Source organism: Ochotona curzoniae, unplaced genomic scaffold, assembly GCF_017591425.1.
Source record: "Ochotona curzoniae isolate NIBS_2020 unplaced genomic scaffold, NIBS_Ocur_1.0 scaffold_4937, whole genome shotgun sequence".
Lineage (NCBI taxonomy): Eukaryota > Metazoa > Chordata > Mammalia > Lagomorpha > Ochotonidae > Ochotona > Ochotona curzoniae.
The window spans coordinates 3657357-3685147 of record NW_024467126.1 but is presented as its reverse complement, the minus strand read 5'-3'; the positions used below and the strand labels follow the sequence as shown (position 1 = coordinate 3685147).

The window sequence follows — 27791 nt, the reverse complement described above, 5'->3', positions numbered from 1 at the left end:
GCTTGTCCCCCCTGACCGAGGCAAAAGGCTGAGGCCCTCCCAGTCAGTAAGTGGCGGATACAAGGCAGCCACCCTCAGCCAGCACAAGGGCTGCCATGACACAGGCATCACACCACACTCCCAACACACATCTCACCCCCAACCTTGGTTGGCGCGCTTACACCACAAATCCACAGGCACGGGGCTTTGTGTGCACACCCCACTGGTGCTGGGTACATGGTAGTACAGCCTGTGCTGACCTCAAAACCTGAACAAGTTGTGTGTGCTGCTTCTGGGTACCCTGCAGCAGGGCTGTGCCTTCTGCTTGGCAGAGTGGGTCGGGGCAAAGGGTGCTGGGCGGGGGCGGGGAGAGGGCAGCCGCGGGCAGAGGCAGAGTGGTCAGGGATGCAGCCCTGCACGGGGGACAGACTGCACGGACACAGGACAGGACCCCTGCGAGCGCAGGATGAATGCGGCAGCCTTGGCCACGGACCCATCGGGCCGAGAAGGGTATGAGGGACACGGGTGGACACGGGGGTACCTAGGGTGGCAGTGGAGGCCTGCAGGGAGCGGGCACCCTGGGCTCACAAGGAAAGGAGGGGAGAGCTGGAGACGGAGGGAGAGCTCACAGGCTCCAGCTCAGGGCAGGATGGGGGTGCCACAGGATGGTGAGGGGCTGGGGGTGCAGGTAGGATGGGGGCAGGGCGGGGATGGAGCTACACCCACAGGACAGGGGGCCTGAGGGGCGGCACCCACAGGATGGGAACAGGAGGGCTCCCCAGCCTCCAGCCCTCTGCAGGTGGAGCAGTCTCCCACACCAGGCACCCCGGCCACGGCGATGCGGCCTGGAGCTCAGGGAAGTCACGTGGAGGCCACTTCCTTCCTGTGTCTCAACAGGAACCTCCCCCAGCGGGTCGGCTGCCCATGCCAGTTCTCGGGGTGGCCAACACGACTCCTGCGAGACGACCCCATGGCAGGCAGGTGACGTCTGCTGGGAGCCGAGGGACAGACAGGACCCCGTCTGACACACACACAGCCCATGGCCAGGCAACTGCTTTTATTGGGGTCTCGGAGACCCACCCCTCTGGAGCCGGACCCTGAGGCTCTAGCATTGCACGGGACAAAGTGCACAGATGGTCATGGGGGACCGCGTTCCCACACCACAGACCTGAGGCCCCTGGGCAGAGATGGGTGGACAACAGGCCGGCCTCGTCAGCACCGTCCCGTCCACTGAGTTGGGGCAGCCTGTCTCACGGTGCCTCGGCCCAGGCGCTGGAGCAGGGCAGCCCGCGGGAGGGAGTGGGCAGCAGGGCCCCTGGTGGCCCTCCACTGTCCCCACGTGCTTGCCACACACTGTACACCCAACCCTCGGGAGGGGCCTGGCCTGCCCCTGGTCCTGGGGAGAGCCGGGGAGACAGGCAGCACCAGCCGTGGGCTCCACCATGCAGGCCGTGGGCGCTCACGTCCCCTGCTCCTTCCTCTTGCTCGCCCTCTGGCTGCTGAGCTCGCCCAGCTTCTTGTCCAGCCTCTTCTGCAGCTGTGCCCTCCGGGCTGGGTCCAGCGCCCTGTTCTTGGACCCGCTGCCAGGGTACAGCACCCCCTCCCGGCTGACCCTCTGCCGGGCGTGCGCGCGGGCCTTCTCACCGCAGCCATGGGCCTGCAGAGGGCAGGAGAGTTCATAAGCGCTTGGGGGTTGGGGGGCAGCCAGGACCCCACACTTCAGCCCCTGCAGAGCGTGGGAGGAGGGAAGGCGTGCAGGGGAACCTCAGGGGGATGGGGAGGGGCTCGCATTCCCCACCCCCACGGCCACTGATGGGGCTGGGGGCCCGGACCTGGAGGATGTGCCTCCCCCCACACACACCCAGGCCCCGCGGCCACTGGACTCCGCCTCCAGCCGGGACCCTCCCGGGGCTGAGGCCGCATGTGTGGGCCTCACAGCCTTGCACCAATGTCCCAGACTCCCGCACCTCCCAAGCCCAGTCCCCCTGCTTCCAGCCCGGGCTCTCCCGCAGCCCCTGCACCACAGGACCTCTGCTTTGGCAGGCTTTCTGCCCTCCAGCACAGACCCAGCCCTCAGGTCCCTGCCCGACCACCAGGGGGCACGGCCGAGCTTGGCTCCAGCAGCACCACGCGCTAGGCCAGCAGCGCTAGGCCAGCAGGGGGCCTCACACCGCACTCCAGTGACGGCCACCTTGCTGACCGTGGGCCACAGGAGGCAGCACGGGCAAGGGGAACTTGGCCAACCTGTGCCCGGCAGGTGTACTCTGCGAAGCTCATCTCCAGCTGCTTTCCCACTGGAGCGAGCTTCCCGGGCCGCGCCTGCTGCCCACCCCATCCCAGCTCGGCCAGGACAGGAAGCAAACCTCAGGCAGGTGGTGGCCAAGGCAGTAGCGGCGGTTGCAGAACTGGCAGAGCTGGCCCAGGGTGGCGACGCTGGCCGTGCACTTGGCAAAGCCGCAGGTGTTGTCAGCCTTAACGGCAGCCGCAAGCAGAGCGTCCAAGTTCTCCACGCACAGCTCTTCGACTGGCCGGCCTGGGGAGGGCACTGTGGGTCAGGCTGCGGGACTGCAGGCCACCCCAGGCTGGACTCCGCTGCGTGGGCATACACAAACACTTGCACGGACACCGGCCATGAGGTGCCACACCCCACTCCTTGGGGTTTTTCAAAGAACCTGGAAGTACTGTGCCACTGAGCAGGCTCGTACCCAGGGAGAGGCAGCTCAGCGGGACGTGACCTCAGAGGACAGAGCCCGACCTGGACGCTGCGTGATCCCCCACACAACAGCTTGGGGGCCCGAGTGCGCTGTCCAGAAGTGTCCCAAGCACCCGATGGGGAGACCCCCCACAGCGGCCACCCGAGCCTGTTCCCCAGAGGGACCTGGCCAGCTGTCCCTGTTGGCTCCTCCAGCCCCGTTTTCTGCAGCCCAGGCTTGGGGTGCTGCCCAAGTGCCAGGCACCGCCCACGGCTCAGGGGCCAGAGGGGGGCCAGGACCCGGTCACCACAGCCCAGAGGGCGTAGGACATGAGACACACATCTCAAAGACACAGCAGGATACCCCGGACACGGCAGGGACAGGCCAGCCACGGCCACTCACAGGACGCCCCGGGCATGGCAGGGACAGGCCAGCCAGGGCCACTCACAGGACGCCCCAAGCATGGCAGGAACAGGCCAGCCAGGGCCACTCACAGGACACCCCGGGCATGGCAGGGACAGGTCAGCCAGGGCCACTCACAGGACACCCCGGGCATGGCAGGGACAGGCCAGCCAGGGCCACTCACAGGACGCCCCGGACATGGCAGGAACAGGCACAAATTGGCCAGGGCCACTCACTTTTTTCCTTTTTCTTTTTCTTTCCTGGAAGCCTCGGCTGCCCCTTTGCCACTGGCCGCGCCTTCTCAGCTGGCCGCCCCTCCTTAGCTGGCTCTCCATTTTCTGCTGGCCGCCCCTTCTCGGCTGGCCGCCCCTTCTCAGCTGGCCGCCCCTTCTCGGCCTGCAGCCCCTCCAGGTGCGGCGCCTGCAGGTCCAGCTGTCCTTGGTCACACAGCTCCCCACGGGGCTGCCCAGCCTGTGCATGGCCAGGGCACCCGGTGCCAGCCTCGGTCCTCTTGCTCACGGTGATGTGTCGGGCCTTGCCCTCGCCAGAGCTCTCATGCCTCAGGCCCAGCTCCTCAGCGAGCTGGTGGACACGCAGCCGCTCGTGGGAGTTGAGGGAGGCAGGAAACTCCAAGCGTGTCTGCTCGCCAGCCACGAACTCGGCGAGGAGGGCCCGGAAGTGTTCCAGGCCATCTCCGCTCCCCACCGCGCTGGGGCTGCCTCCGTTGAGGCTGGCTTGAGAGTGGGTCGGGGGCCCTGGAACTTTGCCACCCGGCTTCCTCCCAGGCCGTCTGCCTCCCCCAGGTTTCGTGGCTGCCATGGCGGCATCTCGGGGCTTCTGGGCGGCCTGGCCGTGGCCCTGGGTGCTCTCATGGCTGTAGTGGTCGGGGACAATGTCATCAAGGTACTCGAATGCCGTGCGCACGTCTCCGTGCTCCGTGAAGTGGCTCAGCAGGGTCTTCAGGAAGGGGTGGCTGGTGACCGTGCGGGAGTCACAGACGATGGCCACATGGCGCCGGGCGCGGGTGACGGCCACGTTGATCCGCCGGTCCTCGGCCAGGAAACCAACTTCACCTGAAGGGGCGGAGATGAGGCAGAGCAAGCTGAGGACCGTGAAGCCAGACCTCCGCTCTCCTAGGGAGCTGCCCTTGAAGGCCCCGTGCCCCAGCCCAAAGCTCCATGCCTCATTCACCTCCCAGAGTGTGCTGGGAGTCAAATGCGGCTCCTGGCACCCCACACAGGCGCTGGCAGCTCAACTGGGTGCCACTTCCCAGCAGGCCAAGCTCCCGAGTTATGAGACAGTTAGCCAGAGAGCAAGCACAGGGACCACATGGAACCTATGGGCACGGGTCCCTGGGGCCATTTCCAGCCCCCACCAAAAGGCTGCACCAGACACAGCAATGCCCCCGTGCCCTCAGCCATGGCAGCGCCCCCTGCCCCCGTGCCCTCAGCCATGGCAGCACCCCCTGCCCCCGTGCCCTCAGCCATGGCAGCGCCTCCTGCCCCCGTGCCCTCAGCCATGGCAGCGCCCCCATTCCCCCAGCCACAGCAGCGCCCATCCCTAAGCCCTCACGCTCCTAGCCATGGCAGCAGTCCCCTACCCCTATGCCCCCAGCCATGGCAGCGCCCCCTGCCCCTGCGCCCCAATCATGGCAGCACTCCCCTGTCCCCAGCCCTGGCACAATGGTACCTCTGAGCTCCCCCAGACTGCTCCTCTGCTGGCTATACCCTCTCGCCACCACCCTGCAGCAGGCTGAGGCCAGCTCGCCCACACCCCTCAGGTCAGTGTGCGGGCCGCGCTGCTGCCAGGAGCAGGTCCCCTCATGGCCTTGGTCACCCCAGGCACCAGGACAGGCCACCGTACCTTTCCTGTTGGAGCGTACAAGGGACAGGATCACCGCCTCCTTCTCCCGGCCCTGGAAGCCATCGACCGAGCGGATCTCCAGGTCGGGGTGTCGGTGTGCCAGGCTCTGTCGCAGCAGGTCCACCTGGAACACAGGGGAAGGCCACAGTCTCATCACATCCCTCCTCGCAGGGACTCCCAAGCCCTGCCCTCCGCTCAGCGGAGCAACCACGGCCCAGGGACGGTGCCCACGGGAACTTCCAAGGGGCAGGCAAACCGGCAAGACATACAGAGGCAGACCGCCTGTGAGCCTGCCAGCAGGGCACATGCAAGAATGTCCCGTGGCTCCATGACAAGAGCATGTCATGTGATCCACTGTCACTAGGCAACAGGAAGGCATGTCTGACCCCACGGCTACGTCACACACGACCCTGTGACAACGACCGCACGCCAAACAGCACGGGTTTTCCTACCAAACAGGACAGGGCTGGGAACAGGGAGGCAGAGCGACAGGACTGTCAGCTGTGATACTCAGGGACGCTGAGAGGGGCCAGGCCAGCCCCTGGGCCAGCCCAGCAGTGTGAGGGAGAGCTGGGGAAACGGGGCCGAGTGGCCAGGGTAGACGTGAGCCCGACAGCATGAGACACACAGGCAGCGGGCAGCTAGACAGTCCGCAGGCCCTGGGGACTCGGCCCCAGATCTGGCCCAGGGAGCTCAACCTGACTGGTCACAGTGGTCACTCTCCCACCTTCCCCTGAGTGGCCTCGGCTGGCTGAACCCTGAGCACGACACCCAGGGAGACAGGACCCTGCTGGCACCTGGAGGTTGTACGGTGTGATGACGCCAATGTCGCTGGCTTGGACGCCGGCCTCCACCAGGGCCTGGATGTGCAAACACACGAGACGGACTTCACCTGCAGGAACCAAGGAGGGGAAGCTCTGGGTGCACGTGTGCAGAGCGGACACGCAGCAGGACCTTGCCAGCCTCAGCCAACTGCCCAGGCCCCACCAGCTGCACTGAGGCGACAGGAGCACGCACGGGCGCGCACACACACACACACACACACACACACACACACACACACACACACACACACACACACACACACACACACACACACACACACACACACACACACACACACACACACACACACACACACACCTAACTGTAAAAACACACACACACAGCTAACTGCAAACACACACACACACACACACACACACACACACACACACACACCCCTAAATGTAAAACGCGCGCACGCGCACACACACACACACACACACACACACACACCCCTAACTGTAAAAACACACACACACAGAGCTAACTGCAAACACACACGCACACACACACACGCCTTCCTGGGAACCAATGGCCACACAGCCCACCTACCAACGCCAGCTGCTGCCGGTGGCCAGCCAGGCGGGCTGGAGCACCTGCTCCATGGGAGATCACCCTGACCAACAGCCGTCTCCCCTCCAGAGCTGCCTCCCCAAGGATATCAAGGTGTCTGACCCCTGGCAAGCTCAGCTGACTGGGCACTTGCCCTCACTGCTTGCTGCCCTCCCGTGAACCCCCAGGCGGCCGTGCCCCGTGTGCCCAGAGGTGCTCACCAGGGTTCCCCTTGGACTGGTCGTCCTCCTCCAGCTCAAACAGCCCGCAGCCGGCGGTGTCCACCAACAGCAGGGGGAGGCCCGTCTCCTCCGTGGCAGCCACCCCTGGGAGGTCCCTGGCACAGGTGGACAGTGAGCGTGTGAACGCTGGCCGGGACACAGGCCGAAGCAGCCCTCCCCACAGGGAACGGCCTGCCCTGGGGATCACGGTGACCTCTACGTGCAGTCACAGGCAGGCCCCAGGCCCCAGGCCAGAACGTGGAGGCCATGTCAGGGACAGGGCTGTGTCACTCACCGCAGAAGGTGCCCAGCCACGGAGGGGTGGGCCGTCAGCTGCCCGTGGTACATGGCCTCCGAGGCCCAGCCTGCAATGGCCTGGTGCATACGGTACTGCACGGTGAGCATGCGCACCACGCCGGCACCGTGCTCCTCCACCAGCCGCTCCATCAGGCTGCGCGACAGCCCCGCCAGGGCAGCCCTGTGCCGAGAGGACCGTGGGCCTGAATGTCAGTGTCCAGAAACGACCCCACCGCCTCAGCCCCAGGACCCACCCCATCCCCAAAGGTAAGGGCAGGGCTGGCAGACACCACCAATGGGCTGTGAGGAAGAGGAGGCACCCAGGAGGCACAGGGCCCGGGATCATCACGGGCCTCACAGGGCGTGGCAGAGGTCAGTTGCAAAGTGTAGCACCATCACTCCGCTGGCTCTGACAGCGGACAAGGGGTCCTGAGCGGCCCCACAGTGGGAAGAGTCAAGCCCCCCGAGCTTGCAGGTCACAAGTCCTGTCGACCCCTGACCCCGGGGGGAGACCAGAGCCGTTAGGTCACCCCTTGGGCCCCTGGGAGCTACTGTTGCCAGTGGCAACAGGAAGCCAGCAGGAGCTTCCAGGGCGGCGCCTTGGGACAGCTGCAGCCAGGCTGAGCTCTGCTCCCATCTCTAATTCCTGTGTGTGCACTGGGAGACAGCAGGTGAGTTGCTGATGGCTCAAGGATCTGGGTGCCCTGGGCCTCCCTTATGGGTGTCAGATGGCCTGGGTGCCTAGGTCCCTGCACCCATGCTGGACACCTGCACGAAGCTCTGAGCTCCTGGCTCTGGCCTGGCTGAACCCAACCCCAGCTGAGCCCTCGCCGCTGCGTCCCAGGGAGCACAGGAGCAGAAAGCTCAAACCCCGGCACATCGGAACTGATGGATGCTGGGTAAGCACCTGCTTCTACCAACTGGATAAGTTCCTCATGCGTGGATTAACCCACTCTGTCTTCACCACCAGCTCTAAAGTGGGCCTAGTGCGGCCCCTGCGTTACACAAGGAGCCGGGTAGGGGACAAATGGTCAGTCCTGTAGGTCAGCCACCCGCAGCCCACATCAGACTGCCCAGGCGCCAGCTGGCTCCGGCCTCCTGCTAAGGTCCTTTCCGGGAGGCAGGGATGAGGCTGAGCATCAGTCTGTCACACACAGGAAACCTGGCCATTGCAGCCCCAGTTCAGCCCGGGCCACTGCAGGCCACCACGGGCCACTGCAGCCCCAGCTCAGCCCGGGCCACTGCAGCCCCAGCTCAGCCCAGGCCACTGCAGGCCACCACGGGCCACTGCAGCCCCAGCTCAGCCCAAGCCACTGCAGGCCGCCACAGGCCACTGCAGCCCCAGCTCAGCCTGGGCCATTGCAGCCCCGGCTCAGCCTGGGCCACTGCAGCCCCAGCTCAGCCCGGGCCACTGTGGCATCTGGGAAGTGAACCAACAGGAATGAAAGTGTTCTCCTCTTCCACCCTGCCTGTCTCTCCCTTCCACTCTGCTTTTCAAATGAGAACTTACACAGACCAAACAGGAGCAGGAGACCCAGAGAGTTCCAGGCACGAGCTCAGGGTGCCCAGCCGGGGAGCGGCCCACCCCCCACGCCCAGGAGCAGTGGGCCAGGCAGGGGAACAACACAGTGGCCAGGAGTGAGTGGGGCTGGGAGCACACAGGCACCTCGGGCCCAGGGTCTGTCCTGGGGGAGGCAGTGAAGGGAGGCAAGGAGAGGCACCTCGGGCCCAGGGTCTGTCCTGGGGGAGGCAGTGGTGGGAGGCACCTCGGGCCCAAGGTCTGTCCTGGGGGAGGCAGTGGTGGGAGGCAGGGAGAGGCACCTCGGGCCCAGGGTCTGTCCTGGGGGAGGCAGTGGTGGGAGGCTGTGGTGGGAGGCACCTTGGGCCCAGGGTCTGTCCTGGGGGAGGCAGTGGTGGGAGGCAGGGAGAGGCACCTCGGGCCCAGGGTCTTACCTGGGGCAGACAGTGGTGGGCGGCAGCTGCTTGTGGTCACCGGCCAGGATGCACTTCCGGGCCCTCAGGAGTGGGATCCAGCAGCTGGCCTCCAGGGCCTGGGCACACTCGTCAATGACCACCACATCAAAGTGGCTCTCGGGCAGCACCTTGAGGGGGCCGTCAGGACAGGCACCTGCCATGAGGGGTCCCATGAGGCCACAGAGACTCCAGCAGTTCCTAACAGTGCAACCAACCCCACCCAGAGAGAGCAGGCCACAGCGTGCCGTCCTCCGCCTAGTCTTGCATCAGAGCCGTGTGCACAGGGCGAGCAGCCAGATGCCCACATCCCCCATGGGAAAGCCTGGCTTCCAGTCCCAGCCCAGGATACCCAGCTTCTGGCGGCTACAGACCCCGGGCTGCGGAGACGCATGGGGCAAGAATAGAGTTGCTGCCGCACACACTGGAGGCCTGGACTGCCGGCCAGCTCCTGCCTGCAGCCTGGTCCAGCCCAGACACGGCTACAGCGGATACCCGAGATGTGAACCAGTGGGTAAGAGCTCTCTTTTATGGTTCTGTCCTTGCTTCTCAAGAAGACAAAGTGCAATACGTTTGTATCTTAAAATAAAAACAACAAGAAGAGAATCAAGATGGCAGAAAAGGGTAAAGGCACATTTAAACAGACGGAAAAACATTAGCCAGTGTGAAGCAGAGAGGATGCAACCACGGGAAGCAGGCGAGGACAGGCCGACAGCAGAGACCTAGTGACCTATGGACACAGAAAAGCAGTGGGGACAGTGGTGTGGAGTTGCAGTGACCAGACACCCCAGCAGCATTCAGCAAGCAGTGATCTGAACTGCACTGGCAGCCGGAACTCAACCAGCAACCAGGTGGGAAGGGGCGTTCACTGGGAGCTCCCGAGGTGAACCCAGACCAAGAACTGTCTGTCCTGCCGTCTGTTTGATTTGACCAGGAGCAGAGACAGAGTGGCAGGTCCCAGACAGGCGGTGTGGGAACAGGGTGGATTTCACAGCTGAGGCCCCAGAGTAGAGCCGAATCGGGTGCCATTTTGTTTAAGGAGGCAAGGGCTATGGAGCAGGACTGTGCTTGCACTGAGCTGGGAGTGAACTGATTACTAGCTCAGCGAACTGCAACAACATAGCATCCTACAGGTTGTATCCAAGACAGGTCCCGCTAGCCCTCAGACCTGACGGCCAGCAGATCAAGAGCTCCATGAGTGGCCCATCAGGTGCCATTTTATACAGTGTGGCAAGACTTTGAGACTGCAGGGACAACAGGGAGCTGCACATGCGCTGAGCTCAGGAGAACTCTCTGAGCTCAGTGTACTGCACTGCTCCCACAGGGAAAATAATACCGACTTTGGCAACTTACGACTCAAAATAGGTCCATGTGGCCCTTAGACCTAATGGCCAGCATGTTCCAGCAAGATCACTGCCGCCGACAAACTAGCTATATAGGACACCTGGTGTCTCCCTAATCCTGGGAACTGTTCTAACAGGAAGTGGGAGAAAGGTTGTGCAGACAATGGTGCAGCCTCGGCACGGTGTCACAGGAGGTGGAGACTGGTGAGCCAGGAGCTGGGGCTACAGAGACCGTGGTGGATGTCTAACATAAGAACCCAGACCTGGAACACACTGCATGGAGTGGCACAAGTGACTGCAAACAAAGAGCCGTCTACCAACTGCAATAAGTAAATTCGAACTGTAGACCTATGGGGGACAGAGCTTAGAAACCTGCCCCAAGGAGAAGATTCTGCTAACCAGAAGTACCATGACCAAGAGCAAAAGAAGAAACAAAGGCACTGTCGGAATACGGCCCGTAGGAAAGCTGGGACAGCAGAGGCCTGTGGGACCCTGTTGGGAAGAGGCTCCAGGAAAAAGAAGGCGGAAGGCCTCCCCCCAGCGTGCTCCCGCCCCGTGAGCCCGGGATGTGTTTCCGTGCTGTCCCTGAGGATGGGCGGACATCTGTGCTCCATCCAGTCAATTAAGGACGGACAGTGTTACCTACTCCCTGTTTCAGTAACTGACCAAGTTGCCTTCTCAGCTTCTTTGCTGTCTCTGCGCTCTTAGACATGATCTAATTCTGAGTTATGTCTGAACCATTGTTTCATGAAATGTATAAAAACTGAGACCCTGGGAATAAACGTTGTCAGCTGCCAAAAGAGCACTGTGCCCCCATTTCTTCAGGTGGCGTCTCCCCCCCAGGAACCCGCAAACTAAACTTGCAGGCACAATGAACATTACTGAAGACTCCCCTACAAAGGAGCAAAAGCCTCTGCCAACCTCAGCTGAGGGAGACATTGAGAAAACAGGGGATACAGAATTCAAAACACTTGTTATAAAACTTCTTATGAACAACAAGAAACACGTAAAGTAGGCATTCACAAAATTTAAGGAAAAGGTACTATGACAACCACACCAACAACAACAAAAAAAAGAAACATGAAGAAAAGAACTCGCTCAACAGGCTAACTGGTGAGGTGTTGCCTGAGACAGACGGCACGGGGACAGGTGCTGGCTGTGCTGTGGCAAGGGGTCCCTGGGGACCCCCACAACACAGGGACAGGCGCTGGCTGTACTGTGGCAAGGGGTCCCTGGGGTCCCCACGGCACGGGGACAGGCGCTGGCTGTGCTGTGGCAAGGCGTCCCTGGGGACCCCCACGGCACGGGGACAGGTGCTGGCTGTGCTGTGGCAAGGCGTCCCTGGGGACCCCCACGGCCGGATCCCAGCGCTGGCTGTGCTGTGGCAAGGCGTCCCTGGGGACCCCCACGGCACAGGGACAGGCGCTGGCTGTGCTGAGGCAAGGCGTCCCTGGGGACCCCCACGGCCGGATCCCAGTGCTGGCTGTGCTGTGGCAAGGCGTCCCTGGGGACCCCCACGGCACAGGGACAGGCGCTGGCTGTGCTGAGGCAAGGCGTCCCTGGGGATCCCCACGACCCAGATCCCAGTGCTGGGGTTCAGGTGCTGCCCGCGGCTGAGGCTGGGGCCCAGCTTCCTGCAGGCAGTCCCCAGCGCTCAGAGCGGACCTGCACCCTGTGCCTCACCTGTGGCAGTGGCAAGGACCACATGGGCCGAGCTGAGGCCCTCCACCATGGCCGCTTCCTCCCGTGCCCTCAGCTCCTTCCTCAGCAGCTTCAGCTCGTTACGCAAGTCATTCTTCTCTCTCTTCTCCTGGCTCTTGGTGTTTCTCGCCTACAAAGGGAGGTCAGGAGAGGCCGTCACCCCCAGCACGTGGCGCGGCTCATCCGAACCCCAGGGGCCCACATGACAAGCTCCTGAATGACCTTCCTTGAGGGGACACAGGGGCACAGGCAGTGCCAGGAGGAGGTTCCAGGGCAGTCGGCAGAGACCGGGCTGGTAGGGCCGCACCCGGGGTAGGCCCTGCACCTTGGGATTTGCCCAGCACTCCCGACCAGAGGGCCGCACCCAACCAGGGCAGGCCTGCCTGCCGCCTCCGACTTGCTGCCCCTGAATGGAGAGGCCGTGCCCACGGGCAGCTCCAAGCTCAGAGGTGCTGACCCCACTCTAATGCCTCCAGCAACTCGGGCTGGCTCGGAGCCTGTGCCCCTCTGAGACGTGTGTGGGAAGAAGGCTCAGCAGGTGCTGGAGGCGCGGTGCTGGAGGCGCAGTGCTGGCCTCGGTTCACTGAGGAGAAAGTCCACAAGGCACTCGCCTCACCAGTGAGAGAGACAGGACAGCAGGGCCAGGGCCGTGGGCTCATCTGCCACCTATAATGCCATCACCCTACACGGGCACCAGTTTGCATCCCGGCTGCTCCATCTGACCCAGCTCCTTGCCAATGCACTGGAAAGCAGCAGGTGGCCCAAGTCCCAGCCTCTGGCCACATGGAAGACTAGGCTGCAGCTCCAGGCTCCTGGCTTCGGCCCAGCCCGGCCCTGGCCATCGGAGCTGTTTGGGGAGTGAACCAAAGGATGGAAGACCTTCCTTCTCCTTCTCTCTGACTCTGCCTTTCAAAAAACAAAAAAGGAAATGAAATTGTCCATGCCGGTGAGTAGCCAGCAGCCTCATGTCATCCGGCCTTGACCTATCTCCATGCTGGCACCCTCAGCTGACACTCCTCCCCGGGGCAGCCTGAACCCACGCAGAGCACAGGTCAGGGGCCAGGTGGGCAGCACACGCAGGACAGTACGTGCCCGCAGATGTCGGCTCAAGCCCATGGCACCGGACCACTGCCATCCTCTGCCCAAGGGCGAGGTAGGCCAGGTCAGAGGGACCCAGGGGATATCTAGGGACAGACAGGGGCAGACAATCTAGAATGTCCCTCTGGGACAATTTCCCACCTACATGTCAAGCATCATGAAGACAATTTTTACAATTATCAAGTGGACAGATGGAGGAAAGAGAAAAGTGGGGGGGACAGAGAGCTACAGTCTGCTCCATCCAAGACCCATGCGGAGGGAGGGAGACCCCGGGAGTGCTACGTACAAAGACCTGGTCCATGTCCTTTCTGATGTCGGCCACAAGCTGGGCGCTGTCACTCCGGGCCACCACCGCGTCCAGGGAGTGCTGCTGGGTGGAGGCCAGCAGGCGGGCAGGGTGGCCCAGACGCACGATCCGCTGCTTGCACTGGGCCAGCCGCTCCACCAGGTTGTCCACGGCTATGTTAGAGGGGGCACAGCACAGAACCTGGAAACACAGGCCCAGACGGGGCACTGCTGACTCGCCTGTCGTTAAACCAGCCAGCGTGAAGCTGAGAGCAGCCAAGCGGGCGCTGCCACTCACAGCATGGCATACACCTGCAGGCCACGGGACACCTGTCCCTCCCAGACACTGCCCATAGCTCCCGACCCACCCCCCGCCTCCCCCAGACCCTCCCCGTAGCTCCCAACCCACCTTGTGTTCCCCCAGACCCTCCACGCAGCTTCTCACCCACCCTCAGCCCTCTGACCACTTCACTGAGTGGGGGTCTGCGGTTCTACCCGGGGAAGGGCAGAGGACAGGACAGGCCACACGATGCAGATGGGGCACCGCAGGCAGGATAGACCTGCAGCAGGCTGATGGTGAAGTTGGTCATTTTGTGTGGCCTGCCATGATGCTGCCACTATGCCAACGGCCTCGACAGAAAAAAAAGGTTCCACGGCGAGGCCATGATGGACACTAAAGCCAGTGCATCTAACACCTGCCAATGGCTCAGCCCTTCCACCCGCCCTCGGGCACCTGCCAAGATGCCACGGTTAGCAGGCTGCCCTGCCACTCACCATGGTGCCAGGCCCTGCCTTCTGTCTTCCCCCCACCCCAGGAAGAGGAGGAGGGAAGAGGTACGGGCACGCAGGGACTCGAGGGGGGCGGGCTCCTGGTTCAGGGGCACCTCCAGTGAACAGTGACCTGCCGACCCTTGCCAGCAGATCCGAAGCCTCACCCGATTCATTTTTAAGAACTAGGGTTTTTTGTTTTTCTGTAAAGTTTCTGACCCACTCAGCTCTGTGACAGGCCAGCGTGGATGAGGACGCAGGCCCCTTCTCGGCAATGGAAGGTCAAGTTCACAAAGCAAGGTGCAACAGGTGAGCACGTGAACCCTGGAGCCCAGCCCAGCTGGCGGCAAGCACGGCCATGCCTGTGCCGCCTTGTGGGGCTGTGGGGCAGCACCCGGTCCAGCCCAGCGCTCCACACTCCACGCTCAAGAATGTCCCAATCCACTCCCAGAACTGTGGCCGGGACCTTGCCTGTCACCCTGGACAGTGACAAAACCCACCAGCCCAGCGGGGGCCTCACCCCCTGCCCACCGGCCCAGAGGGGACCACACTCCCTGTCCACCGGCCCAGCAGGAAGCCGCACCCCCTGCCCACCTTTAGGCCTTGTTTCACAGCCTGCAGAATGACTTCGACCACGGTCGTGGTCTTGCCTGTGCCGGGCGGCCCATGGATGATGGCGAGCTCCTTCTGGGACAGGGCAAATGAAACCGCCTCTTTCTGGGAGGCGTCCAGGGCCGTGTTGAAGAAGGCAAGGGGGCCTGCGGGGGAGCAGCGCAGTGGGGGAGGGCTGCACTAGACCCTCGCCCCAGTCCCTCCCAACAGCACAGGCGCCTCTGGACAGTCGGCAAGCTGCAGACCGTGCCAGCCCGCTGCCCAGGTCCACATGGCTCTGCCCAGCCGGGATACAGTGCGCATGGCTGCTGGTTGCCATGGCAAGGCTAAGGTGCCGGGAGCCCACCTAGCTCCCCAAGCCTCTGTAGTCACGACCTGTCCTTCATGGGAACAGCCTGCCAACATGTGCCCCATGAGACAAAACCAGAGTTCTCAGGGCATCAGTGCCCTGCCATGCTGTCCATCCTCTAAGGCCCCGCGCATTGACAGACGGACAAGGGGAACAGAGGACCAAAACCAGCCATGCCCACAGTCAGACCTGGACTCGCCCCGTGTAGAAGGCAGGGCTGGGGCTGGCCCTGGCCCCTCTGTCCTCAACGCCTGCAGAAGCGCAGGCTGCTTGGAGCCCTAGGTGCTGGAGGGAGCACAAGGGGCAGACATAAGCCCGAGCATAGTCGGCACTGGCAGAGGCCAAGGGCAAGGACCAGGGAAGGGTTATTGAGCAGCCCAAGGCTGTGGGGCGCACACGGACCATGGAGCAGTCCCATCTCCCAAGCAAGCCCTGGCCAGCATGGGTGGGGCTCCATGGGGGCAACGCGCCGTGGACCGGATTAGCTTAGTCATTCAGAGTAAGGAGCGAGGCACAGTCGCTACACCGTGACAAGTCTCACATCCTGGGAGGGAAAGGGGCCCGGACTCACCCACAGGGTCCTCCACGCTCTGAGCGACCAAGGAAAGCCAAAGAGCAGGACGAAGGGGCACTTACCGATGTCCTGGGCAGGACTGGGGGCGGAGCCGCCGAAGAGCACATCAATGAGTGAGGACGCGGGACCTGAGTGGTACTTCCTGAGTGTGATCAGAGCCCTGCCAGGGATGGAGTGCCAGTTAACAGCTCTACAAAGGCCCGACGCGCTCCAGGCCACTCAGTGCCCATGGCCATCGCGCTCCCGGCCACCCAGCGCCCATGCCCATCACGGCTCCTGGCCACCCAGCACCCATGCCCATCATGGTTTGGCATCCAGCACCCCCACCCAATGCGGCTCCCGGCCACCCAGTGCCCATGGCCATTGCGCTCCCGGCCACCCAGCGCCCATGCCCATCACGGCTCCTGGCCACCCAGCACCCATGCCCATCATGGTTTGGCACCCAGCACCCCCACCCAACGCGGCTCCCAGCCACCCAGGGCCCCTGCCTAACGCAGTTATCGTACACAAAGGGCCCACGTGCATTGGGACAGACAGGGTCGCACAGCAGGGAGCAGCAATGGTCCTTGCAGGAAGCTCCGCCCATCACTCACTTCTTCATCCGCTGGTACGTGATGTCGTTGGCGAGCTTCAGCAGCCGGTAGGAGCTCCCTCGGTCCAGGCTCAGCTGGAAGTCGTGGGCTTCGTCGAAGGCCACGGTGATGGAGCTCGGGGTGAGGCGGGTCAGGACGCCCGTGGCCAGCTGACTGCCCTCGTTGGCAGTGTCATACAGACCCACAATGTCCCCTATGTCAAACAGGGAGACAGTCACAACTGACTCATGAAAGGCAGAGCTGGGGAAGGAGAGACAGAGAGCGCGCTTCCAGCTGCTGGTTCATACCCCAAATGGCCAAAACAGCCAAGGCTAGGCCTGGCTGAAGCCAGGAGCCTAGAATGGCATCTGGTGACTGGGGCCCAAGTACTTAGGCCAGCTAGCTCTGCCTTCCAAAGCACATGAGCAGGGAGCTGGATCAGAGGTGGAGTGGCTGGGACTTGAACTGGTGTCTGTGAGAACGCTGGCACTGCAGGCAGATGTATGTCCTACTAGACCACTGCAGCAGCCCTGCAGAAGCTCCAGCTTGCCCTGGTCAACCTGCCCGCAACGCCACTGGCCCTGCGGAGGGTCAGCTAAGACTTAACAATTGAGGCGCCGCCTGGGACACTCACACCACATGGCTGAGGGCCGAGGGCCTGGGCTCCAACTCCAGCAAGTGTGCACCTTGGCCGGCAGCACGGAACGAGCGACACTGGCTGGGTCTCTGCCCCCGTGTGGGGGTCACAGACGGAGCTCCGGACTCCAGCCTGGCCCCGTCTCAGCTGCTGCAGGCACTGGGTAGCGAGCCAGTGAATGCATGACCTCTTTCCCTCTCTCTCTGCCTTTAAAATGAAACAGACCCACATCTCAAACTGCTCGGGTTCCAGTCGGCCCAGCACGGCCTGCTCACCTCACCTGCTCCAGGCCCAGCCTGTCTCCCCCCCATACCAGCTGGGACGATTCTCTGATCCAGAATCTGATTTTCAAAGATGGAGACATTCACGCAAAACATACAACGCAGCCATGCCACTCTCTCCGCCCAGCTTCCCAGGCCACGGCTGATCCACGCGTTCCCGGAACAGATCGGGAAGTGGCCCCTCCATTCTGGGACTGGCACCTGTGCAGCCAAAGCAAGCATGCCAGGAGAGGGCACTGGGGACATAGCAGCCAGCCTGTCCCGCAGAACATGGAGGGACGGCAAAGCGTTGGGCCATCTGGGCGGCCTGGGCCAGGTGCCAACTCCCCCTTCCCAACCAGCTGGATGCTGCAGGTGGCGGCTCAGGAACTCTGGTCCCTGCCATCCGTGTGGGAGACTAGGGTTGAGTTCCAGGCCTGGCTCTGGACTGGCTCAGCCCTGACTGCTGTGCAATGAGGGGAGTAAACCAACACAGCATCTCTCTCTGCTCTCCACAGAAACAACTTCTTAAAAAATAAATACAACAAGGATCTGGCGTGATGGGACAGCAGCCTCTGCTCCACCTGCTAGTGCCAGCATCCCACACGGGCATCAGTTCACATCCCAGCCGCTCCACTTCGGATCCAATTCTGCTTACGGCCTGAGAAGGCAGCGGAGAACGGCCCGGGCCCTTGGGCCCCTAAACTCACATGGGAGACGTGGAAGAAGCTCTCGGGTCCTAGCTTGGGATCAGCTCAGCTCTGCCCGTTGTGGCCATCTGGAGTGTGAATCAACAGCCAGAAGACTCTCTCCCCCTTTCTCTTCTATCTGCTATTCACTTGGGCCACAACAGCCAAAACTGGGCCAGTGAAAAGCTGGGAGCCAGGAGCTTCTTCCAGGTCTCCCATGAGGGTGCTGGGCCTCCTGCACTTACTTGGGCCACCCTCCGCTGCTTTCGCAGGCCATTAGCAGGGAGCTGGGTCAGAGGTTTCTTGGTGTGAGAAACACTCAAAATCTTTCTCCCTGGTCATTGTAAACAACCCAGAATTGCTGTGAACCGGGGCGGCCGAGTCCCTGCAAATGCCCCGCTGCTCCGAATCCCACTACACGTGGGCGTTCAGAACCTCACCTACCACAGGGTAGGCACCTGGCAGAGTGGCTGGGTCGCTGCCCAGGATGCCCTCGTCTCCAACGACAGTGCCCCGTTCGGGTCCTGGCTCTGTCACTTTGGCCACCCTTCCTGGCAGCAGGCGGGGCCCGGGCACCTGGGACCCCGGCTAGCGTCCTGGACTCCTGGTTCAGCCTGGACCCAGCCTGGTCAGGTGAAGGACCCAGGCCGTGTCTCCGCTGTGCCAGAGGAAAAGAAAAAACAACATGACAGTGAACAAATGCTGAGAGGCCATGGGCACGCACCTGGGGTGAAGCTGTTGCTAGGCAGCGCCGCGGCCGGGGTGCACTTCCTGGGCTCGAAAGTGACTAGCAGCCGCCCGTACAGCCCCGTGCGCTGGCTGGCCACCTGCAGCTTCAGCAGGCACACACCCCGGTTCTGCAGCTCCTTCAGGGACAGGCTCTCCTGCCAGGACCTGGAAGACGTTAGAACCTTCTTCAGCGTCATGTCAGCTCCTCTGCCACCTTCCAGTTCCACCCACACAGCACGAGAGCATGGACGCAGTGGCTGAGAGACAGACCCCCTCCACCGGGTCTGGACACACGTGGATGTGTGCGTGCGGGAATACAACTGAGAAGGAAATCCGATCTTGGGCAGCAAAGCAGGTGACACTTGGTGAACACGCAGTATCTCGCACACATGTGCCCTGTGTGTTCCCGACAGGCAGCAGCTAACAGAGCATGCGCACATCCGGGACCGAACCAGGAACTTCAGGGCAGGACCCTCGTTCTTCGCCTCTGTGGCGCCTTCCCACGTTTCACTGGCCCCAAGTTATGATGGGCGGTGAATGCAGCCTGCACTGCTGGCTGCCCTGAGCCCTCCGGTCACAGTACACAGCCCACTGCTGGCCCCTGGTGCCCTCCCGGTCCCCTTGTCACCCCACAGCCTCCTAAGCCCCTCCAGGTCCTCTTCACACCTTACAGCCCACTGCTAGCCCTCAGAGCCCTCCAGCTCCCCTCGTCGCCCCACAGCCCGCTGCCAGTCCCCGGAGCCCTCCAGCTCCCCTCGTCACCCCAAAGCCCGCTGCCAGTCCCCGGAGCCCTCCAGGTCCCCTCGTCGCCCCACAGCCCGCTGCCAGTCCCCGGAGCCCTCCAGGTCCCCTCGTCGCCCCACAGCCCGCTGCCAGTCCCCGGAGCCCTCCAGCTCCCCCTGCCAGTAGCCACCATCCCCACACCCCCATCCCAGCTCTCATATCTGCCCCCTCCCTGGCCCCGGTCACTATCCTGCAGCTGTGACTTAGCCTGCAACCAACAACGGGGTGGGAACCGGGCCATCCAGAGCACTAAGGATAGGCACTGGCCTTCCAACCCGGCCCACACAACCTTCAAAGAAACCCTGCGACCCCTGGCTTCTCAGATCCCCGTCTGCCCGAGACAGGGAGGTTATGGGGTGCCAGAGGCCCCTCTGCGGGGATGACCTGGGCTCCCAAGAATCCCCGACCCACACCTGCAGGGCCAGGCAGGGACAGAGTCCCCGCACCCCGGGGCGCCCCAGCCTCCGGGAGCACCCACCGCCTTCACCGGTGGAGACGGTAGGCGGTGTGGAGACCCTCTGCCGTAGGCGGTGTGGAGACCCGCTCACTCCTGCAGGAGCTGTCGCACCCACACCCCACGCCCAGGCTCGCAGTTTTGGGGCGCCTGGGAGCCAGGGCCCAGGGAGAAGAGACCGAGCTCCCCGCGCGCTTGGGGGGCCTCCGCGGCCCAGGCCCCGCACCTGCGCTCCTCCACCTCCGCGGCCCTCTCGAGCTCCAGCAGCTCCAACTGCTTCGTCACGAAGCTCTCCACGGTGGCCGAGGCCATGGCCACGGCCGCGGCCGCCTCACCCCGCTGGGGCGCCCGGGCCGGACTGTTTCTCCGCTGCGGACTGGTGCGCCGACGCACGGGGTCCGTGCCGCTTCCGCTTCCGGTGGGGGCGAGATGGCGGCGGCCTTGGCGGTCGGCACGGCGGGGTTGGCTTCCGCGTGCGTCCGCGGGGTCCTGGGGGCCGCGGGACCGGCCGCCGGTGAGATGCGGGCTGCAGGCTGCACGGAGGGAGCGGGGCCGGGCGCTGCTCCTCGCCGCCAGGCCGCCTGCGCGGTGGGGTCCGCGCCACGGGCGTGGGTTCGGATCCCGGCGCTGGCGGTGGCGGGGTGCATGCCTGGCGACCGCCCTGGGTGGGCACCTACACTGTGTGCTGGGCGCCCCGCGGGGACCCGGCCGGTGCTGACCGGCCCCCGTGTGCCGGTCCTCCTGGACGAGGAGCGCCTGTCGGGCTGTGGGCAAGGGCCTGGGGCACCCCGGGGTGCCCATTCACCCACGGTAACGACCTAGCTCGGTTCACCGAGCGCGGGCTAGGCAACTCCCCGGCTTTGGCCTGGGCAGGAAGGGATGAGCTGGAAGGACTTGCAGGGCAGTGCAGCCGTTTCGCTGGATGGTATAATGGCATGTTTGTCCAGCGCTGTCGGATGAGGTTAGGCGCTGTGACATCATGGCCCCAAATGACCCATCCGAAGCCAGGGGCCCCTCTGGGTCTCCCACGTGGGTGCAGGGTCCCAAGGCATCAGGCTGTTCTCACTGCTTTCCCCGGGCCACAGCAGGGAGCTGGATGGGAAGTGGAGCGGCTGGGATATGAACCAGCGCCCAGATGGGATCCCGGCGTGCGCAAGCAGAGGATTAGCCTGTTGCATTAACCCCCCAACCCCATCAAAGACAGTGCTCACACAGATAAAGGGTGCGCGGGAGCGAGGGCCTCTAAGCAGCGTGAGTAAACTAGGTCTCCTGATAGACCGGCGCTGTGGGCAGAGCCACAGGTGCTGAGCGATCTGAAGGCTGGGGGTGTTGTGCTCAGCAGCCAGGGCGAGGCCCTGCTAAGGGGGTGCCTGCGGCACGTGCAGGCGATCAGGGACAGCATGGGCAGGCCCTGTGCTCTCTGAGCCTTGGCACCAAGGGTCGGGGGCTGAGCCCTTCTCTTCCTGGTCATTGGCAATCACCTTTGTACACTGGCTGAGGCTCTTACCAACGGTGGGGGATGCTGGGTGTGTGGCCTGGGATCTTGGTTAGGCCGCAGCGAGGCTGGTCGGCAGGGGCCGAGGTGGTCTGCACTCTTCAGGGTGCTGGCCACAGCCCTCACTGCTCCCCACGTGGGCTCCTGCCCAGGGCTGCCCAGCTCTGCCCAGCATTGAGCCGTTGTGGGCACGGGCCAAGGCCCAGGGAAGTCCCGGGGGACCGTGCCTGTGTACTTGGGGAGTGTGGTGTGAGGTGTGTTCACACCGTGTGGTGATGGTGTCTCGCTGTGGCACCAAGAGCCGGAATCCCTCCCGTGTGGCCACGTCGTGAAGTGGGTCACGGCACGCAGAACGCTGCCCAGCGTGGCTTGTGTCTCAAAGCCGTCACTTTCTCTGTGTATCTTCTCCCCACAGCCTGCCTTTGGCCTGCTTCTAGGCGATACAGTGCACAGAGCGCGCCGCCTGCACACAGGTAATAGAGCGTGGGTTTCGGTACCTGCCTTTCCGAGCGGCCCGTGGCGGGCTTGGCGAGGGGCTTTGCCGTTACTCTCCTCTGACCTTCACGCGCGTGGGAGCAGAACGGTGGGCAGCCCGCGAGCAAGGACGCCTGGGCCTTGGGGAGCTGCTGTTTTGTTTTCACTCTCTCCCCCCTCTCATAAACCCCCGACGCTACACCACACACACTCCAGACATCTCCACTACTACCATGACTCTCTCGCAACACAAAGGTGCGGTCGCACACTCCCCACACAACCCGGGGTGGGCTCGACACACACCCCACCTCTTCTATGGAGCGCGGAGCGGGGTGCCCCACAAACCAACACAATCTCCTCCTCTCCACTCAGCCCACCATAACAGAAACCCTCCATTTGTGTGCATATAACCCCCACTCATAACACACACACACACTACTACCCAAATGTTCGATAGAATAACTATACACACAAAATCAATACTACACTGTACACATCAACAATAGAGTCGGCGAAGCGTACAACACACGAGACATCTATCTGCGCGTGTGTGGAGGAGAGGGAGAAAAAAGTAAAGAATGGAAAAGTGAATAGGAAGTGAAAGGGGGATGTGATGTATGGGGTAAGCTGATGCAATGTAACACTTGTACACAGGTATTGAGCAGATGCAAATAATGGGGGGAGGAGGGAGGGCAGGGTAACACCATGGCTCCGTGTGAGTCAGGCCTAGTGGAGGCCGTCTGCAGCCTGGCTCCCAGGAGCCGTGAGCACCGGGCCCGGGGCCAAGGCTGGGCACAGCGAGAGCTTCCATCCACCCGCGTCCTGTCATACAGGGCCAAGCGCCTGGGCCTGTCTAGGCAAAACCCCGCCCCATCTCGGCTCAGCTAGGCTTCCCCAGGAGGCAGGACAGTAGCAGTTCCTGATTGGATGCGCAGATGTTGGCTGGCAGCAGGCTGTCCTGGGCAGTGTGGGGCCTGCTGACTGGGCAGGCCTGCATACGTACGTGGTCCCTGCCGCAGCACCAAGACCACGCTCCCAGCCCTGCCCCCTGCACCAGCCCCCACGTCGGGATACAGAGCGGCCTTTTGCACACAGTTAAGTAGTGGTGGGTCTGTTCACAGCTACGTTCCAAAGACATCTCTGAGTTCCCCTCCATGGCCAAAAGTGGTGCTGCCAGACCCAGCAGAGGAGACAAAACGCCACAGAGGTAAGGACTTGTTGGCTCCGGGGGCTGGAGGGCGGCCCACCTCCCCTCACTTGGCCTCGGATGGCCAAAACAGAAGGACCCATGAGCACCTGTTGTGAGGGCAGGGCGTGCCCTGGCCAGCCACTGAGGGGCAGCATGCGTTCAGGGTCCGAGTTCTCTGTTCCCCGGGGACCCTGGTGTGGGAGAAAGAGCTGGTGCCATGCCCGAGGCGCGACCGTGTGGCCAGGAGGCTGCAGGAGCCTGGGTTTATGGAAGGGAGGTCCCGGCAGTGGGAATGGCTGCCTTGAATCCCATGCAGGGTCAGTAGGCAGCTGCCAGAGACTGCTTCCAGGCGGGACCTGCGCCAGGTCCACCCGTGCCCAGCCTGCAGCCAGGCGTGGGGCAGTGCTCAGCAAGTTTGTTGAGGGTGAGCAAGGTAGAGGTGCCAGGCATCTACAACAGAGCCAGGAGCTTGTGTGGCTGGAGGCGGGCAGGTAGCAGGCTTGCTGCTGGTGCCCACGAGCTCTCTCTGCTCCTCAGGGTGTGCCCACCACTACCCTACTCCCGTGGCTGCCTCTGGTCCCTGAGGAGCCTCTGTAAACCCGATAGGCAGTGGCAGGTGCTGCGCCTCCTGCGGCCGCTAGGGGGAGCTGCTGTGCTGCAGTGGATGCGCCACTGGGGTGCCCAGGGTCACGCGCACACTGGACACGCTGCTGCCCGGTGGTGGCTGACCTGCGTGCCTTCCCCGCAGAGCTCGTGGGAAGGGTCAATGAGCTGATTGCCCAGGGCCAGTACGGCCGGCTCTTTGCCGTTGTGCACTTCGCTGGCCACCAGTGGAAGGTCACCTCGGAGGACCTGATCCTGATCGACAACGCCCTGGACGCTGCGTGTGGGGACAGGATCCGCCTGGAGAAGGTGAGAGCAGGCCCCTTCGCGCGGGGTGGACGTGGGGGTGAAGGGCGGCCAGGGGATGGGTAGCAAGGGGGGCAGCCCGCAGCCCAGGACAAAATTCCGCCCGTGCAGCCCTGCCTCCCACCCCCCTTACCAGGCCCGCCCAAGGGGGATGCGTGATCATGGGGTTAAGAGAAGTTGCAGTGGGCTCTCCCGCCAGCCAAGCGCCTGCACCCAGGTCTCAGGCAGGAGTTTCCTGGGCCAAGGCCCACCCTCCTGCCCAGCCAGCTCGGCCTGGCCAGCCTGACTGGTTACGGCTCTGGCTGCTCCGTTTGGGGAGTGGGCTTGATTTCTTTTTTTTAAAGATTTATTTTATTTTTATTGTAAAGACAGATTTACAGAGACAAGGAGAGACAAACAGGAATATCTTCCACCCTCTGGTTCACTCCCCAAGTGGCCACAATGGCTGGAGCTGAGCCGATCTGAAGCCAGGAACCAGGAACCTCTTCTGGGTCTCCCGTGCAGGTGCAGGTCCTAAGGCTTTGGGCCGTCACTGACTGCTTTCCCAGGCCACAGGCAGGGAGCTGGAAGGGAAGTGGGGCTGCCGGGACACAAACAGGTGGTGGGCTGGATTTGTGTTGTACCATGGCAAGGCCCCTGCGGTGGACAGTGTCTGCAGGGCGCAATTCACGGTGTCACCCATTGCGCCTCTGAGGTCCGTGTGCTCACTGTGCGGGAGTGGAGGCTGTCCCAGCACCCGCACCCGGGCCTGAGCTCCGAGGGGAGCTGGTCCACTCAGCGGGGCACAGCAGGAGAGCCCCTTGTGGGGGCGGCCTGGGCAGTGCCCACATGAGCTGGGGACAAGAACAGGCAAGATGTCAGTGTGGCGGTGGGTTTGTGAAATGTCTCAAAGCATGTTATTTGGAAACATTTTGCCTTCACAAAAAAATTAAACAAGTCCTGCCCAGTTCACCTCTCAGAAATTCAGCGGTGGAGAAGCTGACAACATGCCACAATTGTTTCCGTTCTGTGGCCCTGCATGCGGCTTGTTGCTTTTGTTGCTTTTGTGTAGCTTGGCTGGATGTTTTCTTCCCAGCACATGTGAGGAGGTCCTGTCTGCTGCACTGTGACCCAGGGCGCTGCCTCGAGGGGATACGGTCCTCCCCACCCGTGAGAGGGCTTCCTCACTGTGGAGTTCTGGGGGCACCAACCCACGCTGTGGCTCACTGACTCACTCTCTGAGTCAAAAACAACAAGAGGGCCAGAGCAGTGACACACAACAGGCCGGGCCTCCGCCCTGCAATGCTGGCATCCCGCAGCGGCCCCGCTTCCCATCCAGCTCCCTGCCTGTGCCCTGGGAAAGCAGTGGAGGACGGCCCAAAGCCTTGGGACCTGCACCTGCATGGGAGACCGGAAGAGGCTCCTCCCTGGTGCGTGTTCTGGCTCCCTCGTGGCTGAGGAGACACACACCTGCCCCGGCGTCTCAGCTCACGGAGCTTCCCGCCGCCGCTCTCGGGAGGCCATGACTAAATGCACCTGTTTCAATTGTTCAGGTTCTGCTGGTCGGGTCGGACGACTTCACGCTGCTTGGCAAGCCACTCCTTGGGTAAGCCTCAGTGAAGTGCTGGGCTCTGTCCAGCCTCCGGGCTGGCCCCGAGTGCCGGGGACCTGCCACAGTGTGTGGGGGGCCACATACTGGGAATTTTCACCATTAGTCCAAGACGCCAGCTGCAGCGAGCCACACAGAAGTCTTGATTCCAGCAGGAGATGGCTGCGGGGAGGGGCAGAGCAGAGGGGAGGGAGATGGCTGCGGGGAGGGGCGAGCAGAGGTGTCATGGTGACATGAGGATCTCCAAAGGAAGCCGGCAGGAGAGCAGAGAGCACGGAGTGGGGAAGAGGGAGGCAGGGCCACACGTTCCCTAGCAACGGGGCAAATATTAGGGGCATGGCACTGTCAGGGGTTGGAGGGCAGGGCGGCAGCTCGGAGCCCTGATGCCACAGCGGGTTGGCGGGCAGCGCGGCAGTGGGTCAGCAGGCAGGGCAGCAGCTTGGAGCTCCAAGGCCACAGCGGCTTGGGTTGTTGGAGAGCCAGCTTACAGCAGATTGGTGGAGAACAAAATTGGACTCAAGACTTACAGAAGTGAAAGCAAAAGCAAAACTTTGGGGGAACCAAAGCAGACACCAGAAGGCCGCCCAGTCTAGCTGGCTGGTTGGTCTTCGGGACCGCCGTCCGAGACTCCTCACTCTGCACTTGCCTCAGTGCCAGACCTGGCAGGTGGGACCCTCGTCAGGAAGGGCAGTTAGTGTCGCGTGAGGAGAGTGCCCAGCCCCAGGCCCCGTCCTGGGCTGCACTGTCAGACCTGCACGGCCTTTGTCGGGCGCTGGCAGAGCTTCCAGAATGTTCCAGCGAGGGCACTTTTTCCATCAGCAGAGAGGAAGGTGACCACTGGGGAAGGGCCCCAGAGGCACCAGTGTGCTGAGAGCTCGTCCCGGGACCAAGTGGGGCTTCCCTGTTCTTCCTTCTAGAAGGGACCTTGTTCGCGTGGAAGCCACGGTCATCGAGAAGACAGAGTCGTGGCCAAAGATCAACATGAAATTCAGGAGAAGGAAAAACTTCAAGAAGAAAAAAAGTAAGTTAGAAAAAGTGCCGCTGGTGCCTGGTGCTCCCCCCGCTGCGGGGGATCTCGGGGTTCCCCCAGGAACTCCAGACAGGAGGGGGAGGACCCCGAAGTGGACACAGGCAGGCACTGACAGCGTGGCACTTGCTGGGGTGGCCCTGGGGTGCTCAGGGGCCTTGCCATGCTCCCGGGCGCGTGTGCATCATCCAGGGTGGGGGAAGGGGAGGGCCTGTGCCACCCCTGGGTCCGGGGGTGCAGGAGCTGCAGGGCCCTCTCCCAGGCCACCAGCTGTCCCTGCAGGTGTCCTTGTCAGGAAAAAGACAACAGGAGGTGAGTGAGTGGAGGGACCAGCTGCAGGCAGGCACAGCGGCAACAAGTGGTGCCACCATGACCTCATGCCAGGGAGGGATCTGTGGAGGGTGCCAGTTCCCCTGGGGGTAAGACTCCGGCCTTCCCAGGTCCCTGCTGGCCAAGGGCGGCCACAGGCCGGTCCTAGGAGAGGGTGCCAGCCAGGCCTCGGCCCGCTCCCTTGCCTGCCTGGTTCACTCACAGACTTCTGGCGTCGCCCCAGGAGCACTTCCTCCTGGAGCAGATCCGGGATGGTCTGGGAGACACAGCTCTGACTGGGTGGGACGTCTCAAGAACAGGAGGTCGCAGGCCTCATCAGGGTGGGGGAGCCTCTGCTGTCCTGGGAACCACGTGGCTTCCTGCCCTTGGTACAGCAGCAGTGGCCCTGGTGGGCATAAACACACTGCTGGCATCCAGCAGCACCTGCCACCGCCTCCCCCGGAAGCCCCGTGTGTCTGGTCAGTGAGCCACGTCCACTGCTCACAGCACAAACTGGGTGCAGGGAGAGGGGCTCACCGGCCCGGGGGCCGCCTCCTTGTCCGCTAGGTGCAGGGGACGAGGTGGGGCTGGTGCCACACACAGGCTCAGATCGGTGCGGGCAGGCACCGCATGGAGCTGCCTGCAGGCAGAGCCCCAGCCTGGTAGCACAGGGACTGCACGCTGCAGGTCCCCAAAGGTGGAACGTGTAGATGACCCCGGCTGGCTTCTCCCCCGCAGTTATTGTGACCCCACAGACTGTGCTCCGGATCAACAGCATCGAGGTGGCCCCGCGTCTGCACTGAGCACCGAGCCACCCGGGCCAAAGCCTGGGAATAAACGCATTTCCCAGAACCTGTGTGCCTGCGGGCGCTGTGTGGGCGTGGGAGCGAGGGAGATGTGGAGACAGCACAGCCGACCAGCGCTTGCTCAGGCCGCAGATGGGACCTGGGCCCCTGGCCGCCCGAGCACTGAGCTCACAGGAGGCACAGGCCGGATGCCTCTCCAGGACAAGAGGGCCAGAGCTGCGGGTGCCGTGAGCTCTGCACCGTTACAGCCACCTGTTGGTGCTGTTGTGCCCCCTGGGGCCTGGGAGGGAGGGTTGTCGTCATGCCCCCACCACCCTTGGCTGCCCTGGTGGCCATG

General features: G+C 63.1%; 2 protein-coding genes across 4 annotated transcripts; one reads left to right on the top strand and one right to left on the bottom strand.

The window, feature by feature from the left end:
* Positions 1-1022: 1022 nt before the first annotated feature.
* On the bottom strand, positions 1023-20002 carry IGHMBP2 (immunoglobulin mu DNA binding protein 2). Of its 3 annotated transcripts, none has more exons than XM_040970952.1 (16): positions 19884-20002; positions 18416-18585; positions 16127-16319; positions 15596-15693; positions 14593-14756; positions 13232-13432; positions 11830-11977; positions 8786-8960; positions 6831-7013; positions 6536-6651; positions 5735-5829; positions 4938-5061; positions 3417-4147; positions 3311-3347; positions 2343-2512; positions 1023-1636 (listed from the first exon to the last, which is right to left on the bottom strand). In XM_040970952.1, the coding sequence occupies exons 1-16, from the start codon at positions 19967-19969 to the stop codon at positions 1439-1441; spliced, it is 2889 nt and encodes a 962-aa protein (XP_040826886.1). In that variant the 5' UTR covers positions 19970-20002; the 3' UTR covers positions 1023-1438. The 3 variants fall into 3 exon arrangements, with proteins under 3 accessions (XP_040826886.1, XP_040826885.1, XP_040826884.1); XM_040970951.1 differs by having other exon boundaries at positions 3311-3389; positions 3453-4147; XM_040970950.1 differs by having other exon boundaries at positions 3311-4147.
* An 84-nt stretch (positions 20003-20086) lies between these two features.
* MRPL21 (mitochondrial ribosomal protein L21) lies at positions 20087-27496 on the top strand. Its single transcript, XM_040970814.1, has 7 exons — positions 20087-20171; positions 21568-21625; positions 22748-22833; positions 23564-23727; positions 25257-25309; positions 26230-26333; positions 27387-27496. Exons 1-7 carry the CDS (start codon positions 20087-20089, stop codon positions 27449-27451), a joined length of 615 nt encoding a protein of 204 aa, XP_040826748.1. The 3' UTR covers positions 27452-27496.
* Positions 27497-27791: the final 295 nt, after the last annotated feature.

Excerpts from the sequence above, each read along its gene's own strand:
- MRPL21 (XM_040970814.1), top strand. The coding sequence starts at position 20,087 with ATGGCGGCGGCCTTGGCGGTCGGCACGGCGGGGTTGGCTTCCGCGTGC. Across the intron at positions 20,172-21,567 it reads GGCCGCGGGACCGGCCGCCG|CCTGCCTTTGGCCTGCTTCT; the intron begins GTGAGATGCGGG and ends TTCTCCCCACAG. Across the intron at positions 21,626-22,747 it reads AGCGCGCCGCCTGCACACAG|CTACGTTCCAAAGACATCTC; the intron begins GTAATAGAGCGT and ends GTCTGTTCACAG.
- IGHMBP2 (XM_040970950.1), bottom strand. The coding sequence starts at position 19,969 with ATGGCCTCGGCCACCGTGGAGAGCTTCGTGACGAAGCAGTTGGAGCTG. Across the intron at positions 8,961-11,829 it reads GGTCCTTGCCACTGCCACAG|GTGCCTGTCCTGACGGCCCC; the intron begins GTGAGGCACAGG and ends CCCTCATGGCAG. Across the intron at positions 2,513-3,310 it reads GAAAAAGAAAAAGGAAAAAA|GCCGGCCAGTCGAAGAGCTG; the intron begins GTGAGTGGCCCT and ends TGCCCTCCCCAG.